Raw genomic sequence first — 15,675 nt, forward strand, 5'->3', positions numbered from 1 at the left:
CCCGAGGGCCCGCCCCCCGAGGGCCCACCTCTCTGAAGAGGGCCCGTCCCCGAGGGCCCACCTCTCTGAAGAGGCCCCGCCCCCCGAGGGCCCACCTCTCTGAAGAGGGCCCGCCCCCGAAGGCCCGCCTCTCTGAAGAGGGCCCGCCCCCCGAGGGCCCACCTCTCTGAAGAGGGCCCCGTAGAACGTGACGGTGTAGAAGCAGTCGACCGTGCGCATGTTCACGTCCAAGTCCATGAGCAGGCGCTTCTGCTCCTGCGAGTTCACGGTGGCACGGATGCGCTGCGGGGCGAGGGCTGCGGTCAGCGGCTGGGAGGCAGGCGCGCGGCCCCCGGTGCCCCCGGCCCTGACAGCCCCGGGCCGGGGGCCCTGCTCACCTTCACGGCCATGATGGTGCCGCTCTGGGCGTGCCGCACCTTCTCCACTACCCCGTAGGCGCCTCGGCCCAGCTCTGAGATGGACACCAGGTCGTCCGCCTCCACCTCAAAGTTCTTGGGGGACACAAAAGAGAGAGGGCTCACGGGGGCCAAGTCAGGCGCCAGTGGAGACGCTGGGGAAGCAGAAAGAGAGGACCACCAGCCAGCCGGACCTGTGCTCAAATCTTGCCCCAACCACTTCCGCTGTGTGCCGTGGGGCAACTCACTTAACCTCTCTGAGCCTCCCCTCACCTTCTACAGAACAGGCACAGCACCTACTTCCAAGGGCTGCTGCGAGGTGTCAGCAGGCCGGCCTGGGAAGTGCTCCCGGCGGCCTGGGGCCCTTGAGAGACGCTCCTTCCCTCTCGCCCCGCCCCACTCAGGTGGCCAGACTGAATCACTCGTTCGGCACCTACTGCACGCAAGTCCGTGTTTCGGGCACCGGGGACACGGAGAGGACGACAGAAGGGCCTCGCCTCACAGGGAGCAGCCATAAAAGGGCGCGAGCAGTGGCACGAATGGGACACCCTCGGCGTGTCCCGTGGTCGACACACGGTCCCCAAGCCGGGCTTCCCAAGCCATCAGGAAGTGCGAGTGAAACGCAGGTGCCCGGGCACCGGTCCCGAGCGCAGGGCCAGGGAACTGCGCGCTCAGCACCACTCCTCTGACGTCGGGGGGCTCCACGCCGGCTCCGGCTCACCAGGGCCCCAGGAGGCAGCCACCACCTCTGCCCCAGACGGGCCACTGGTCAGCAGCGGGGAGCCAGCGCTCCGCCCCAGCCCAGCTCTGTCCACCACCCACAGCCACCTCCCAGGGCCCAACGACACCTACCCTGTCCCCGATGGTGATGAAGGCCCGGGAGTCCAGGTTCCGGGGGGGCCTGCAGGGAGGAGCGGGGCCGTGAGCCCGGGGAGCCGCGCCCTCCTGAGCGGGCAGCCCGGCCTGGCACACATCCTGCCCGGGAGCCCCCACCCCCCAGCCACCGAGTGTCTGCGGGGCAGCACGCGGTACAGCACGCGGACGCGGCCAGGGCCTCGCCTTCCGTCCTCGACGGGAGAGCAGGACCCTGAGCGGACGTGCGAGGCCCATGGCCCCCACAGCTGCCCAGAGGAGGCGCTGCCCAGGCAGGGGCCTGGCTCTCACGGTGGCCCCTTCCGGAGGCCGTCTGGGCGGCGCCGGCGGAAACCCGAGGCCAACTCACGTGGGGCTGGGCGCCGGCGGCTTGGACACACAGGAGATTCGTAAACCCTTCTTCCTCCTGGACTTCCCTAAATGGGAGGGAGAGAAGGGAGCGTCCGCTCAGCCACTGCTCAGCCAGCGTCTCCAGGGACAGGCAGGACCCCCAGGCGCCCGGCAGAGACACAGACGCCGAGGGTCAGCGTGGTCGGCGCCGTGACGGGGCCCCGGGGCCTCCGGGAGCCCAGAGGACGTGCCCAGCCTGGGCTGGAGCGCCTGAGCACTGCCAGTCCTCCCGGAACAGTCACCCCACAGCCACCTGAGAAGAGACGGCACCTCCGAGGAACATGCACCGTCACAGACCGGCCCCCACGGCCCCCATCAGGCCCCCGCGCTCCCACCCACGCAGAGTCCTATGTCCCAAGTTTCCCGAAGGCCTGAATTGTATCCTAACCCCTGAAAGCTGAAGTCCTCACCCCGAGTACCTCCGAGCACGGCCCTATTTGGAGATTTACAGAGATGATCAGGTCAAAACGAGGTCATTAAGGTGAGGCCCTAATCCAACATAACAGGTGCCCTTTTAAAAAGGGGAAATTTGGACACAGAGACAGACACGCGTCAGAGAAGACGGCCGGCCGTCTGCAGTCCCGGGGGAGAGACTGGGGAGGCTCCTCCCGTCACGGCCGCAGCAGGACCAGCCCTGCGACACCTGGGTGGGCTCTGGCCTCCAGACGGGGGACAGGAGGTTGCGGTGTTGAAGCCGCACAGCGTGTGGGGCTTTGTCCAGCAGCCTGGGAAGGTAGCAGGGCCTCTACCCACCCCACCCCCATGCAGTTCTAACCTCGGTGGGGGGAAACCCGCCGAGCCGGAGCCCCGGCTCTGCCGCCCACCCCGCCTCTGAGCCTCGACGTCCCCACCCGTCGTGCTGGAGCACAGACGCAGGCTGGGGGCCCTGCCGGCAGGCATCACATGCAACCTGGCCCGGGGTGTCCACAGCCAGGCCCGTGGGCCGGGACCCTGTGTGCAGGCGCCCCGCCCCTCTCAGCCTCAGCTTCCCCAGAAGGGGCCCCAGGTGGACAAAGTATGAGGACAAATACCACCTGCCAGGGCATCGGCTCAGCTTGGAAAACGGGGTCAGGGCCAAGAGCAGGAAGGTGAGTCGGGAAAGGACCGCATGTGCACCCGGGTCTGCTGGTTCCACAGCCAGTGGTGTCCAGGGCAGGGCAGGACGTCCCCTGTGGAGTGAGGGCACTGGACCAGCCGAGCTCCCACTACCGCCAAGCCTGCCTGTGCTCGGGGCCAGCTGCCCAGCCCCCCACACAGCCCTCCCCGTGGACAGGCGGGTGAGGCTGGGGTGCCTGTACCCACAGCTACCCCTGATGCTGTCGGCATCCCTGCCCAGGCTCACGCCAGGCTGGGAGCGGTGGAGGTTCCTGGGGGCCCACCTTCCTGGGGAAGCGGGAAGTAAGCCCAGCAGGCCTGCAGGGGCCAAAGCAGGGCAGATCCAGGCCTGGAGGACGGACCCATGGCCTCATCTCACCCCTGCCCACTGCCCCGGGCACACTGCAGTGCCCCTGGGCCTCAGTATCCCCATCTGTGAGGAGCCCCACCCCCAGCTCTAGCCAACAGGGTGGGAGGTGAGAGGGGCCCGGCGGGGTCCACGTCCCGGGAAGACCACCCAAGGCGCAGGCAGGGCCAGCTCTGGCTGGGCCCACTCACCCTGGAGGCCAGAGCCTGTGCACATTCTCACCACACGGCCCCAGGAAGCCCACTCCCATCCCCCAGGGTGCGGGGTGGGCCTGAGTCCCGAGGCAACGCCTCCCTCACCCCTCACCGCCGGGGACTGACAAGAAGTGTCGCCTCTCCAGGACTCTCTGGCCAGCTAAGAGTGCGACCCGGTGCCCGGCACATGGTCGGTGCTCAAGAAGAATCGGCATCTAGAGTGCTGGGCAGAACTGGGACTCGACCAGGACTTCCCGAGACCACCCAGAGCAGAAACGGTGCCCACGTGCCTCTCCTGCAGGCACATCCTTCCGCCTCCCACCCAAGGCCCCGTACCTCGTGCCTCAGGTGCGCACAGGGCACCAGGAGACCCTGTGCACACCCTCCTGAAGTTACCTCTGAACCGGGTTTGGATCAAGCCTCCAGCACACCCTGCTGTGCAGCCTCAGCGCCTCATCTGTGAATCCAGACAGGCCCACGCGCTCGGGCCCAACAGCGGGGGTGGGCGGGGTGGGGGCCGGCACCACTGTCCATGATAGGAGGGCTTATCAGTGCCCCTGGGAGGACGAGGCCCGGGCCCAGCTGTCCTGAGAGCTGGGTGAACCACCAGGAAAAGTCCGGTGGGGCTGGGGTCCCAGCATCTACCCCAAGGTGGGTGACGTAGGCAGACACTTGCAGCCTCTCCATAGAAGCACCCCCAGGCTTGAGGTGCATCCGTCTGTGCCCTGGCAGCCAGCAGGAGAGCCTCAGTCCTGGCCAAAGGCCCTGACCCAGGCGGCCCTGGGCCTGCGGCCGAGTCAGTGCTCCGATGGCACAGTCCACAGCCCCAGATCTGGGGTCCCTGCTCACTCCACACCAGGCTTGGGTCTCACGCAACCCTGTTGCCAAAAGCATGGGCTCTCTCTGCCACAGGTTCAAATCCCACCTTTGCCCCTTACAGGCTGGGCGATCTTGGGCAAGTGCCCACACCTCTCTGAGCCTCAGTATCTTCATCCATACGATGGGGACAAAACCAGCACCTCCTCGGAATTCCCTGCTGGCGCAGTGGTTAAGACTCCAGGCTCCCAGTGCAGGGGGCCCAGGTTCAATCCCTGGTCAGGGAACTAGACCCCACATTCACGCCACAACTGAGAGTTTGCATGCCACAACTAAGCAGCCTGCATGCCACAACTAAGGAGCCCGCCTGCCACAACTAAGACCCAGCACAACCAAATTAAAACAAAAAAAACCCAGCACCTCCCTGTAGAGTTATCAGATAAAGCACCTAGAAGAGCGCTCAGCCTGCATCGAGCTACTCCACCACCTCTGAACCCCCAGGGGCCTGTCCAGGACCTGACCGGCGCCACTGCCTGCCCCCAGCACAGGGGTGTGCCAGCTGCCCAATCATGACCTTGTGTGTGGAGAGATTTCAGCCCGTTTTACAGACGAGGCAAGGTGGCTGGTTGTCAGGGGCCAGGGTGGGGGGGGTCTCCCTCCAAAGTCCTTTTGCCCATGAGAGCGGCAACCTGCCACTCACACCCGGGCCCTTCCCGCCTCCTCCAGACGCCCCGACGACCCTGGAGGAGGAGCTCTTAGCCTCATTTTACTTGGGGAAACCGAGGCTGGGAGGTGGAGTCACTGCACGTTAGTCAAGGGTCTGGCCAGGAGTCACACCTGGAGACCCCAACAGGCCAGGCCAGCGGTTCACAGCGCCCCTCCTGCAGGGAGGAGGGGACCGGCCTGCCACGCCCCCCCAAGGGAAGCCAGCACATTCCACACGCCAAGAGGAAAACAGAAAAGCCAGGGCTTCAGTTCCTGAGGCCACTTTTGTGCTGTCCCCGGATCAGACTAAGTCACCACCAGGCCCCAAGGTGGCGCAGGGGTCCACGGCGTGTGGAGGCCACAGGCCAGGCCAAAGGAAGCCCAGCTCTGCAGCCCGGCTGGAGCCCAGCACAGCGCCCTCCTGCCCGCACCTCCACTTCTCACCCGCTCGGAGGTGCACCTGCCGCCCTAAAAGGCAAGGCCGAGAGTCTGGCACACAGTAGGCGGCCCTCTAATGGCCCACAGGTGGACACCACAGTTATCATCAGCGCCTCTGCAGAGGTGACAAAATGCGTCCTAAGTAATGAGAAATATGGGTGGCTTTTATTCTTGACTTGATGCTATTTTGTAACCAGAAAATAAAACATTTTAAGTTAAAAGGTAACAATCCACATGGGGGTCTCCGGGCCTCACACCTGCACCTTCTCTGCTCTCAGCCCCCTTTCCACCTTTCTTGGGCTCAGCCTGCACACCCACGGCCCGCCCTGGGCTTTGGGAACGTCCCCCTACAAGCTTCAGTCTCCCTGCCTGTGGCTGCAGTGTTGGTGGGGGGGGAGGGGAAGAGGGTGAGGACCCCCTGCCTGTCAGGGTCCCCAGGCCTACGTCCAGAGTGACACAACTGGGTCTGCGGGGCGGCCAGAAACAGGCTGCTGGCCCCTCCCACCGTCTGCCGGAGCCCTCAGCGCCGGGCCGGGGCTGCCCAGGTGCAGGCCACTGTGGTGATTGTCACCACGACAAACAGACTTTGTGGGCTGCCACCGGCAAAGCACGACGAGCCTGCCAGCCTCGGCTTGCAGGGCTCCCGGTGCAGGAGGGCACAGTACTGGGTGTATGTGTCTTCGTCCGCTCCGGCCTTCCAGGGGAGCCACAGGAGGCAACAAGGACTCCAGCATGACCTGAGTGAGCCACCGTTGTTCCCAGCTCAGGGCCTTTCCCGGTTCTGTTCCCTCTGCCTAGAATGCTCTTCCCTGCAACTCTGTCCCAGCTGATGTGTGAGCCTCACCTTCTGCCTATTCAGAGAGGCCCTCCTGGTCGCGCAGCTAAGCGCCCTTGTTAACCGGCTCTCCCGTGTCCAGCCGGCTCCACACAAGTCACGGCCCTGCAGTTACATCTCAGAGGCAGCACTGACTCTGGAGCCAGGCAGCCTGGGCTCAAATGGCAAAGCTGCCACTTCCTAGCTGGGTGCCCTCAGGCAAACGACTTCACCTCTCTGGGCCTCAACTGTGACGTGGGGACAACGGACCGACCTCGCATGGGTATCAGCGCATCCCGCACAGTCCAGTCCCCTGCCTTAGTGGTCCTGGCATGAGGAATATTAGACTAAGCCACCTGGAAACGCGTGGGACCCAAGCTAACACCGGGCCCGCAGCCCAGAGGGTCACTCTGTCAACACCCTCAGCAGCCCCGGAAGCGTCTTCACGGGTCTGCTGCACCAAGAGGGTTGGAGACGAGGCGCCAGGCGAGGTCACAGTGAGCGTCTGGTGGGGAGCAGACCCTGAGCGGGGCCTGGGGAGATTCCAACAACCTGGCTGTGCCCGGCTCTCAGGCTCCGTCCGGGGCGGGGGGCAGGGCAGACAGCCCCACACCACGGGCCCTGCCGGGCCTCACTCGCACGGGAGCCACACACCCCGCCACGTTCTGTCTCATCCATGGCCTCCCCGACGAAAGCAACACCAGCACCCACTTTGTTACTCCCGCCTCCTACTTTTGGATATTTGGGGTGCTTCTCGTGCTTCCCAATACTGCTGGAGATGTCCTGGGTCCCCCAGGTCCGTGCCCATCAGGTAAGGAAGCGCATGCCACCACGGAGGTGTCAGAGGCCAGATGTCCAAGGACGCCCCCGCCCCCGCCTGGCCCTGCCCCCAGCTGGCCACCTCTATCCTGTGGGGGTCCCACAGAGAGAGATCAACCAGGCCAACCCGCTCCCACTGCTCAGGTGGGCAAACTGAGGCCCCAAGAAGGGGAGGCTTTCAGGGGGGCAGTGGATTCACCTGCACAGTTAATGTCTATCGCCAAGCCAAGCCAAGGCCCACACCCACCCCCTGATATCACGATCCCCTCGTTATCGCTCTGCGGGCGGAGAGGCAGGCACGGCAGGGACGTCCCCTCACATTCACACCCGGCTCCCCAGCTCTGCAGTGGTCTCTCCCCAGGGTCCCGCAGAGGCGAGGGCTCTCCGTTTCCTGGGAGCCTCCACGGGCCAGGCCCGCACCCGCCACAGTGCCCTTAGCACCGAGCCCACAGGGGAGTGACAGGCTGGGGGGGGGGGGGGGCAACCCAGCAGCCCTGCCCTGTGCCCACCCAGTGGCATCCCGCCACAGTGCCCTTAGCACCGAGCCCACAGGGGAGTGACAGGCTGGGTGGGGGGCGGCTCAACCCAGCAGCCCTGCCCTGTGCCCACCCAGTGGCATGGCGGCCCCCGGGCCAGGCCCTGGCCTCAGAGGCCTTCGGCATCCCTCGTCCCCCCCACCTCCAGGGCCCTTCTCATCTGCAGAGCCCATGGGGAGGGTCCCGAGCCCACCCAGCTCACAGCACCCATCCGTTCAGCAGTGAGCAGACAGGGCCCTGCCCTCCCAGGATCACGCTCTAACCACAGCCACATGGCAAAGCCTGAAGATATTCTGCTTGTCACAACTTGGGATGCTACTGGTATCTGGTGGGTAGAGGCCAGAGGTGCTGCCCCACAAGCCACAACTATCTGGCCCTAGACGCCCGGGGCTGGGGAGAGACAGGACCACAGACAAAGCCAACTAACAGACAAAGTCCGGGTACACACCCTTTACGTAGATTTCCACAATGCTAAGTGCTCTGAAGAAAAGGGAAGCAGGGGACCCTGTGGAGGTGAGATCTGAGCTGAGGCTGACAGGGAAGAGGAGGCAACCTGGAAAGCTCTGCGGCGGGGGGAATCCCGGCACGGGGCTCGGGCTGGAAGTGCCCACAGGCTCACCCAGTAAGGGTCCAACCACACTATCCGGGTCTGCGCAGGGCAACTCGGGCCGGGACGAGCTGGGCTGGAGTGAGAGGGGATGGGGTTGGCCAGAGGCCAAGACCCAGGTGCACAGAAGAACAAAGGGCAGGAAACATTCTCCAGCCCCCGCGCCGAGACCCACCCAGGCCTCAGCAGCCGCTGACCGCCAACACCAAGGAAGCAGCGACTCATGGAGCCGCAGCAATGCCCCTTGGCCCCCTTTTTACTTCCTGGTGGCACCCAAACACCTCCGCGGACATCCGAGGCCCTTCACTTGTCCCTTCGTGCCCACTGGCTCGTGCAAACCTTAAGACAAACCCTCGAAGCTGCACAGTGACGCAGACAAGGAAACTCAGGGCTGTGGCCTAGCTGCGCAGTCCGAGCACTGCACCACTTGGGCTGAACGTTCACTTGAAGCAACAGTAATAACAGCTGCAGGCACTCAGACACGCTAACCCTGAAGCCCCATACTTAGTGCTGCCACGTGTGAACACGCTGACTCCTCCACGCAGGTCCCGGTATCACCCCCGCAGTGCAGCGCCTGATCGCCAGCCAGCTCTAGCCGTTCCCCCAACACCGCTAGACACCAATGCTGGTCCCACGGACCGTGGTGTGGACACCGGCCCGGGGCTCCTGCAGGCCAGCAAGCTTAACGACACCACACGTACATTAGGGCTTGATTTAAACCAATAATACAGGGCTTCCCTGGTGGCGCAGTGGTTGAGAGTCCGCCTGCCGATGCAGGGGACGCGGGTTCGTGCCCCGGTCCAGGAGGATCCCGCGTGCCGCGGAGCGGCTGGGCCCGTGAGCCATGGCCGCTGAGCCTGCGCGTCCGGAGCCTGTGCTCCGCAACGGCAGAGGCCACGACAGTGAGAGGCCCGCGTATCGCAAAACAAAACAAAAAAAAAACCAATAATACAGAAATGATGAGCACACACATCAGGACAGTTGTCAGGCAGAAGCAACGCTGAAGGGCTGCAGGCGCACAGTAAGGTGAGTTTTCTTTAGCTGGGTGTTGGGTATAGAGAATTCACTTTTCTTTATTCTTTAAAACGTAGAGGTGCATCCCATATATCCTTCCGGTGTCTGCCCTGCCAGGGCAGAAGGGCCAGTGCAGAGCGGCCCAGGGCGAGCACCAGGGGAGAGGGGCGACCGGACACGCCTCCCAGAGAAGCCAGGGCAGCCCCTGGATGCCAGCTCAGCCTGCAAGGACACCCCAGAGAGGACCTCAGGACAGGGGGAGGGTGACAGGGACCTGTGCCCAGGACTGGGGGGATGGGACAGGGGGAAGCCCTGTCAGGGTGAGCCTGGTGACCCCCTCTGGGGCGGAACGTGGGCCCAAGCGTGGTGTCTGGGCTGCGGAGGGGCTGCCTCCCAGCCCTGCCTGCTCTTCACACCCTTTACACGAGGCTTCGGGGGGTTTCCACGGCCACTGCTGGGGAAGCAGGCCTGACCACAGGGGCCACACCGAGAGGCCCGGCCAGTCCCGGGAGGGCGATGAGCCCCAGCGTGGGAAGCGGAGCTCCGGGAGGCCCGCCCCGTCGCTGCACCAGCTGGGACGGGGGCCCTGCGTGGCGTTCTTTTTCTGGGACCCAACAGCGTCCCCTCCCAAGACGCTGCCGACGCTCCCCACAGCGGCCTAGGCCCCGCCCAGCTGCTCCCCACTCAGCGCAGCCCTGCCGCCCACCGACACAGAGACCTTGGAGCTGGACCCTCAGAACCACTTTCCCCGCAGCCCCCTTCCGCTCCGCGGCTAGGGCGCTCTCCGCCCAGCCCTGCGCTCCTGCAGCAGGTGTCCTGCAGGCCAGCAAGCTTAACGACACCACACGTACATTAGGGCTTGATTTAAACCAATAATACAGGGCTTCCCTGGTGGCGCAGTGGTTGAGAGTCCGCCTGCCGATGCAGGGGACGCGGGTTCGTGCCCCGGTCCAGGAGGATCCCGCGTGCCGCGGAGCGGCTGGGCCCGTGAGCCATGGCCGCTGAGCCTGCGCGTCCGGAGCCTGTGCTCCGCAACGGCAGAGGCCACGACAGTGAGAGGCCCGCGTATCGCAAAACAAAACAAAAAAAAAACCAATAATACAGAAATGATGAGCACACACATCAGGACAGTTGTCAGGCAGAAGCAACGCTGAAGGGCTGCAGGCGCACAGTAAGGTGAGTTTTCTTTAGCTGGGTGTTGGGTATAGAGAATTCACTTTTCTTTATTCTTTAAAACGTAGAGGTGCATCCCATATATCCTTCCGGTGTCTGCCCTGCCAGGGCAGAAGGGCCAGTGCAGAGCGGCCCAGGGCGAGCACCAGGGGAGAGGGGCGACCGGACACGCCTCCCAGAGAAGCCAGGGCAGCCCCTGGATGCCAGCTCAGCCTGCAAGGACACCCCAGAGAGGACCTCAGGACAGGGGGAGGGTGACAGGGACCTGTGCCCAGGACTGGGGGGATGGGACAGGGGGAAGCCCTGTCAGGGTGAGCCTGGTGACCCCCTCTGGGGCGGAACGTGGGCCCAAGCGTGGTGTCTGGGCTGCGGAGGGGCTGCCTCCCAGCCCTGCCTGCTCTTCACACCCTTTACACGAGGCTTCGGGGGGTTTCCACGGCCACTGCTGGGGAAGCAGGCCTGACCACAGGGGCCACACCGAGAGGCCCGGCCAGTCCCGGGAGGGCGATGAGCCCCAGCGTGGGAAGCGGAGCTCCGGGAGGCCCGCCCCGTCGCTGCACCAGCTGGGACGGGGGCCCTGCGTGGCGTTCTTTTTCTGGGACCCAACAGCGTCCCCTCCCAAGACGCTGCCGACGCTCCCCACAGCGGCCTAGGCCCCGCCCAGCTGCTCCCCACTCAGCGCAGCCCTGCCGCCCACCGACACAGAGACCTTGGAGCTGGACCCTCAGAACCACTTTCCCCGCAGCCCCCTTCCGCTCCGCGGCTAGGGCGCTCTCCGCCCAGCCCTGCGCTCCTGCAGCAGGTGCCCTGCCTGGCCCTGACGGAGCTCCACCCACTGAGGGGCTGGCCTAGGAGGCTCCTACCCTCCCAGCTCCCGGTCCCACACGCCCCCATGCTGCAGGGGACGCAGACGTGCAGGCCGAGGCAGGCCCGCCGTCCTCTCCGTTCCCCGCAAGCCCTCCCCAGGAAGGCCCAAGAGGCAATGAAGCTCCCAGCTCCAGCTTGGGGACCAGTGGGGAAAGAACCTGGTATATTCTAGCTGCCATTACAGGACCCTGCAGCCAGAGTCGTGTCACAGACCTTAAAGTCCATCACCAGAGGTCCCCATGCTGGTTATTCATCCAGCAATGAGCAACTGCCACCACCATAACGATGAGAAAATAATAACAGATGACAGTTGTTTGACAAACACCATCTCCCACCTTTACCACCACCCTGTGGGGGGCTGTTCTCTCCCCCTTTACAGAAGAGGAGACCGAGGGTCAGAGAGGACACGTGAGGAATTTGGGAAGCAGTGGAGCAAGTGAGAATTCGAACCCCCGAGCCCAGGCTCTGCCCTACTTCCTGTCTCGCTGAGGTTCTTTGTGGGCAGAGGGCAGTCTCGCTGCTCCCAGGACCCGACACTTAGCAGGAGTGGAATGAGGCTGTCTACACCTGTCCTCGCGGCTGCCGGCAAGACAGCACGCAGGGTTCCCACTCCCATTTTGCAGGTGAAGAAACCGAGGCCTCAGGTCCGAGAGCCGGGCAGTGCCAGGGGACTGAAGGCATTTACAGCAGGCAGCGGATGTCCAATGTCACAGCGAAGGGGCTGAGCTGGCATCTGACGGCAGAGTCTTCACCTCTGCACAGCCCTGTCTCCCGGGAGCCCAGGGGACCCCGCACCACCTCTGCTCCTCGGCCGCCCGCGGCCCCCAGGAGTACATCGGAGCCGGAGGAGGCCCTGGGCCAAGGGCGGGAAACGGCCGCTGCTCCCTGGACAGAGGAAGCAGGGCCCTTGCCTAACAGAGGAAGCTCCGGGGGTGGGGGTGGTGGGCGCAGGGCCAGGAGGGGGCTCCCGGCTCTATCCCAGGTCCAGGAGGGGGCCACCTCCGTGCCCAGCTCCGGGCCACAGGCTGCCCGAGAGGTGGGGACTCCCAGCCCCCTCCCACCCACCAGCGGCCAGGCACTGGCCCTTTAAGCTGCAGCCAGCCGGCTGGCGTGCCCCACGGGTGAGTCAGCGCCCAGTGCCCGCTGACTCACGCCGGAAGCCTTCCACTGCCCCGGCCTTCTCCCCACACAAGCGACTGAGAACTTTGCTCCCTTCAGGCCCTGAGCCACAGGTTGGCGGATAGTTTCCTGTGCGTCACGCCAGGGGTGGGGGAAGTCCCCAAGTGCCACCTTCCAATCTTTCCGAGAGCCGGGACAGGACAGGACAGGTCAGGGGAGGGCAGCTGCACAGCAGGAAGGGCCGGGACGCGGTGCTCCTGCAGCCTCAGTGTCACCGTCAGGCATCCGGGAGCCACTCGAGGATCAACCAGGAAGTGCCCACAGGGGCAGCACTCACGGTGCAGTGGGGGCACCCCAAGGACAAACGTGGCCAGAGGCAGCAGACCCAGACTGTGCCGGCCAAACGTGCCCCTGCCCTCTGGCCGCAGCTGCCCTCGGCCTCTGATCCCAGGCAGAGACGGCATGTGGGCGAGGAAGCGGGGAAAACCGCAGGGCTGCAGGGCCTGGGGCCTCGCGCGCTCCCGGAAAACTCCCCAGGGCTGTGGCGTGGAGGACGGGGCAGGGCACCCCTGCAGGGCAGGAAGCTTAGCAGCAAAGCTCCCTAAGGTCAAGCGCCAACCACATCCTGCTTGGTCCAAATTCCTCGAGAAGGTGGCGAGAAGGACAACACTGCGGCCTGTGCCCAGGACACGGAGGGCTGGGTCAAGCCACTCCTCCCATCTGACCTCAGTTTTGTCACCTGACAAATGGGTCGGACCGCAGAGAGTATGAAATGTGCCAGCTAGAAAGGGCTCTGCACACAGGAGACATCACCTCTGCTCAGTCCGTCCTCCAGGTCAGGCATGGGCTAGAGGAGATGCCTCAGAACAGAGGTGTGACGGGGGAGGGGGGAGCATCCCACCAGCTCAGCCCAAGCACCCATCACAGAAATGGGACACAGAGGAGCACTGAGCCCTAGAACAGCAGCTCCATCTGTCACACAGCTGTGTGACCTCAAGCAAGGCAATGAACGCCTCTTAGCCTCAGCTTCCTCGTCTGTGAATGGGGCTGTGAGTAAATGGGCTAGTGCATGGCACAAAGAAAAACCTTGGTAAGTGGGAGCTCTTGGGATTTTTGGCAAGAGGTCATTATGGCTTCCCCACCACATGCTGCCACAGACCCCAAAGAGGATGACAGCGTCCCCACCCAACATCATCTGTTACCTGGACCCACAGACTGGAAATGCATCCTGGCCCTCTCTCTGCAGAGAGGCTCAGAGAAGGCAATGCCGGGACTCAGGTCACACAGCATTTGAGTGTTTCCCCAAAGTGCTTTATTCCTTCACACCCATGACCCTTCTCCCTTCCCAGCCCTGCAACTTTAATTTTTATTTTGATGAGGCATTCCCTGCCTGGAAGAGCTGAAGGGCCTTCAAAAACAAACACTGCTTCCAACCTCTTCTTTCCACCCATGAAAACACTGTGGCCCAGAGAGGATGATGGACCTGCCCGAGGTCTCACAGCGCTGGCCAGGCCAGGCCTACACCTGGAGCTGGGGAAAAGAAGTGTCTGATTTCCTGGTTCCCAAGCTCCACGAGGTCTGCGCAGTGCAAGTCCCTCCCCAGCCGTCTTCCCCCTCGAGTGCCTCCTGGGTTACTCACAGTGGTTGGGCAACCGTCAGGGATCCGGCCTCCCACTTATGTAAGACGTAATTACCCTGCCCACCCGGCCGGCTGGGCTCTGGCCCCAGCCACAGCAGCCGCCAGGAGCAGGGGCAGCGAAGGACCCACACCCTCCCTGGGACCCCACAAGCCCTCCAGCTGCCTGGGCTCCCCCAACCGTGGAGAAAAAGAGGCAGAGACAACCCCTGATTAGGGGCCCCCTAAGTGCCAGCTGCTACCTTTCTCCCCCTCACTCTGCAGCTACAGCCCAACAGAGGCAAGGCCTGGATCCCACATGGCTGAGGCCTTTCCAGCAAGAAGAATGGTAACAGTAGTAAAACGCAGCAAGTGCCCCTTCCCCGGCACCTCTGAGCTCTTCATCTCATCACCCACACTTGCTTAGAGCTCTTTAGGATTCACTATCTCACATCCTACGCCAGGAGTCCACGGAAGGTAGGTGTGATAAAGGAACCGAGGCCCAGAGACAGCAAGTTAGGGAGCCGCGGGCAGCCCATTCATTACGGCTGCGTACGGTTTGGGACTCTCTCACACAGCCCAACCCGCTGAGACTCCGACATGCCAAAAACATCCTTTCCTCTTCCTGCCAAAAAAATCCCCCTTTCGCCCTCCAAGTCTCATCCTCCCCCTCTGCATGACAAAGCCTGCTGCCGCAGCCGCCACCTCACAGACATTTCCAGGAAGGCCGGCTGCCTGGAGAAAACAAGAGCAAGCCCATCGCGCGGCCAGCACCCACCGGGCAGCCAGCCCAGGACCCACAGGCAGCGTCAGAGGTGAGCACCGCCCCCCCGCCCGCCCCCGTGCACAGAGAAGCTTGCAAGTCCAGATGAGGGAGCCGATGGAGAGGCCATGCAGTAGGGTGGGGTGGGAGGCCAAGAGAGGCTCCCCGGAAGACAGGGCTGCAGACAGAGCTGCAGGACGGGGTGCAGACCGCCAGGGATGGGGCAATGTGGGACCTAGGAGGGTGGAGAGCCTTGGGGGAGAGGACGGGGAGCTCTGAGCTGGACCGTGGCCAGGGCAGCCACACGGGAGGGGGGCGCTTACAGAGAGATCCGCAGCAGGGGAGCACCACTGGGGTCCCAGACTGGATTCAGCCCTGGGACCCGGGAGTGGAAGGGGGCTGGGTGCAAGATCAGTGTGAATCCCACCTGGGTCCAGCTGAGAGACCCAGACTGGGAGAATTCCTGTCCAAGGTGCAGTTAAGGCCCAAAGGGGGAGGTCCAAGCAAGGTTCCTGACCTGGAACGGGGTGATCAGAACGAGACCCTCTCCTGACTTCGGGCCTGGGTGCAGCCCCAAGGCCTAAACTGGGGTCCGGCTGGGCCCGGGACCTAAGGGAGGCGTTCCGGGCAAGGGAGCTGCCCGGGTGCGGGCCGGGGGACCGCGCAGAGGTCGGGTCCGCAGCCCGGGCGTTCCTACCTTTGGATGCGGGCACACCGGCGGGCTGGCTCGCGGCAGGAGACTCCATGGTGCAGGCGGGTCGGGGCGGCGGCGGGACTAGTCCAGGGGGCGGCGAGCTCGGCCCGGGCGGAGCATGCTCATGGCTGCGGGCTGGCGGCCCGGGCGGCTAGCAGGGCGTCGGCCGGTACGCGTCTGCGGCAGGCGGCGGCGGAGCCAGACTGGGCAGCGCGGCGGGTGCCCCGGCCGGACGGCGCCGACGCAGGCCCCGCCCCGAGCACCCATTGGCCCGCCGGTCTCCGGGCCCGGCCCCTGCCTATCAACCTCCGGCCGGGGCCTGCCCGTCAAGCTCAAGCCTCGCCCTCCATTGGCCCAGGGTACGGCTCCTCCCCCCCCCCG

The 15,675-nt window shown here is 64.4% G+C and overlaps 1 protein-coding gene across 1 annotated transcript in view; it reads right to left on the bottom strand.

The window, feature by feature from the left end:
- The window catches only part of MAP2K3 (mitogen-activated protein kinase kinase 3), a 23,987-nt gene extending 8,488 nt beyond the window's left edge, over positions 1 to 15,499 (bottom strand). Inside the window, exons 1-5 of the mRNA XM_007448360.1 lie at positions 15,298 to 15,499; positions 1,618 to 1,684; positions 1,248 to 1,296; positions 378 to 491; positions 163 to 282 (exon numbers count right to left, since the gene is read on the bottom strand). Of these exons, the coding sequence (XP_007448422.1) occupies positions 163 to 282; positions 378 to 491; positions 1,248 to 1,296; positions 1,618 to 1,684; positions 15,298 to 15,346 (399 nt within the window). The 5' untranslated portion in view covers positions 15,347 to 15,499. The remainder of the gene's footprint in view (positions 1 to 162; positions 283 to 377; positions 492 to 1,247; positions 1,297 to 1,617; positions 1,685 to 15,297) is intronic.
- Between the last annotated feature and the right edge of the window lie 176 nt (positions 15,500 to 15,675).

Source organism: Lipotes vexillifer, unplaced genomic scaffold (assembly GCF_000442215.2).
Source record: "Lipotes vexillifer unplaced genomic scaffold, Lipotes_vexillifer_v1.1 scaffold533, whole genome shotgun sequence".
NCBI classification, from domain to species: Eukaryota; Metazoa; Chordata; class Mammalia; order Artiodactyla; family Lipotidae; genus Lipotes; species Lipotes vexillifer.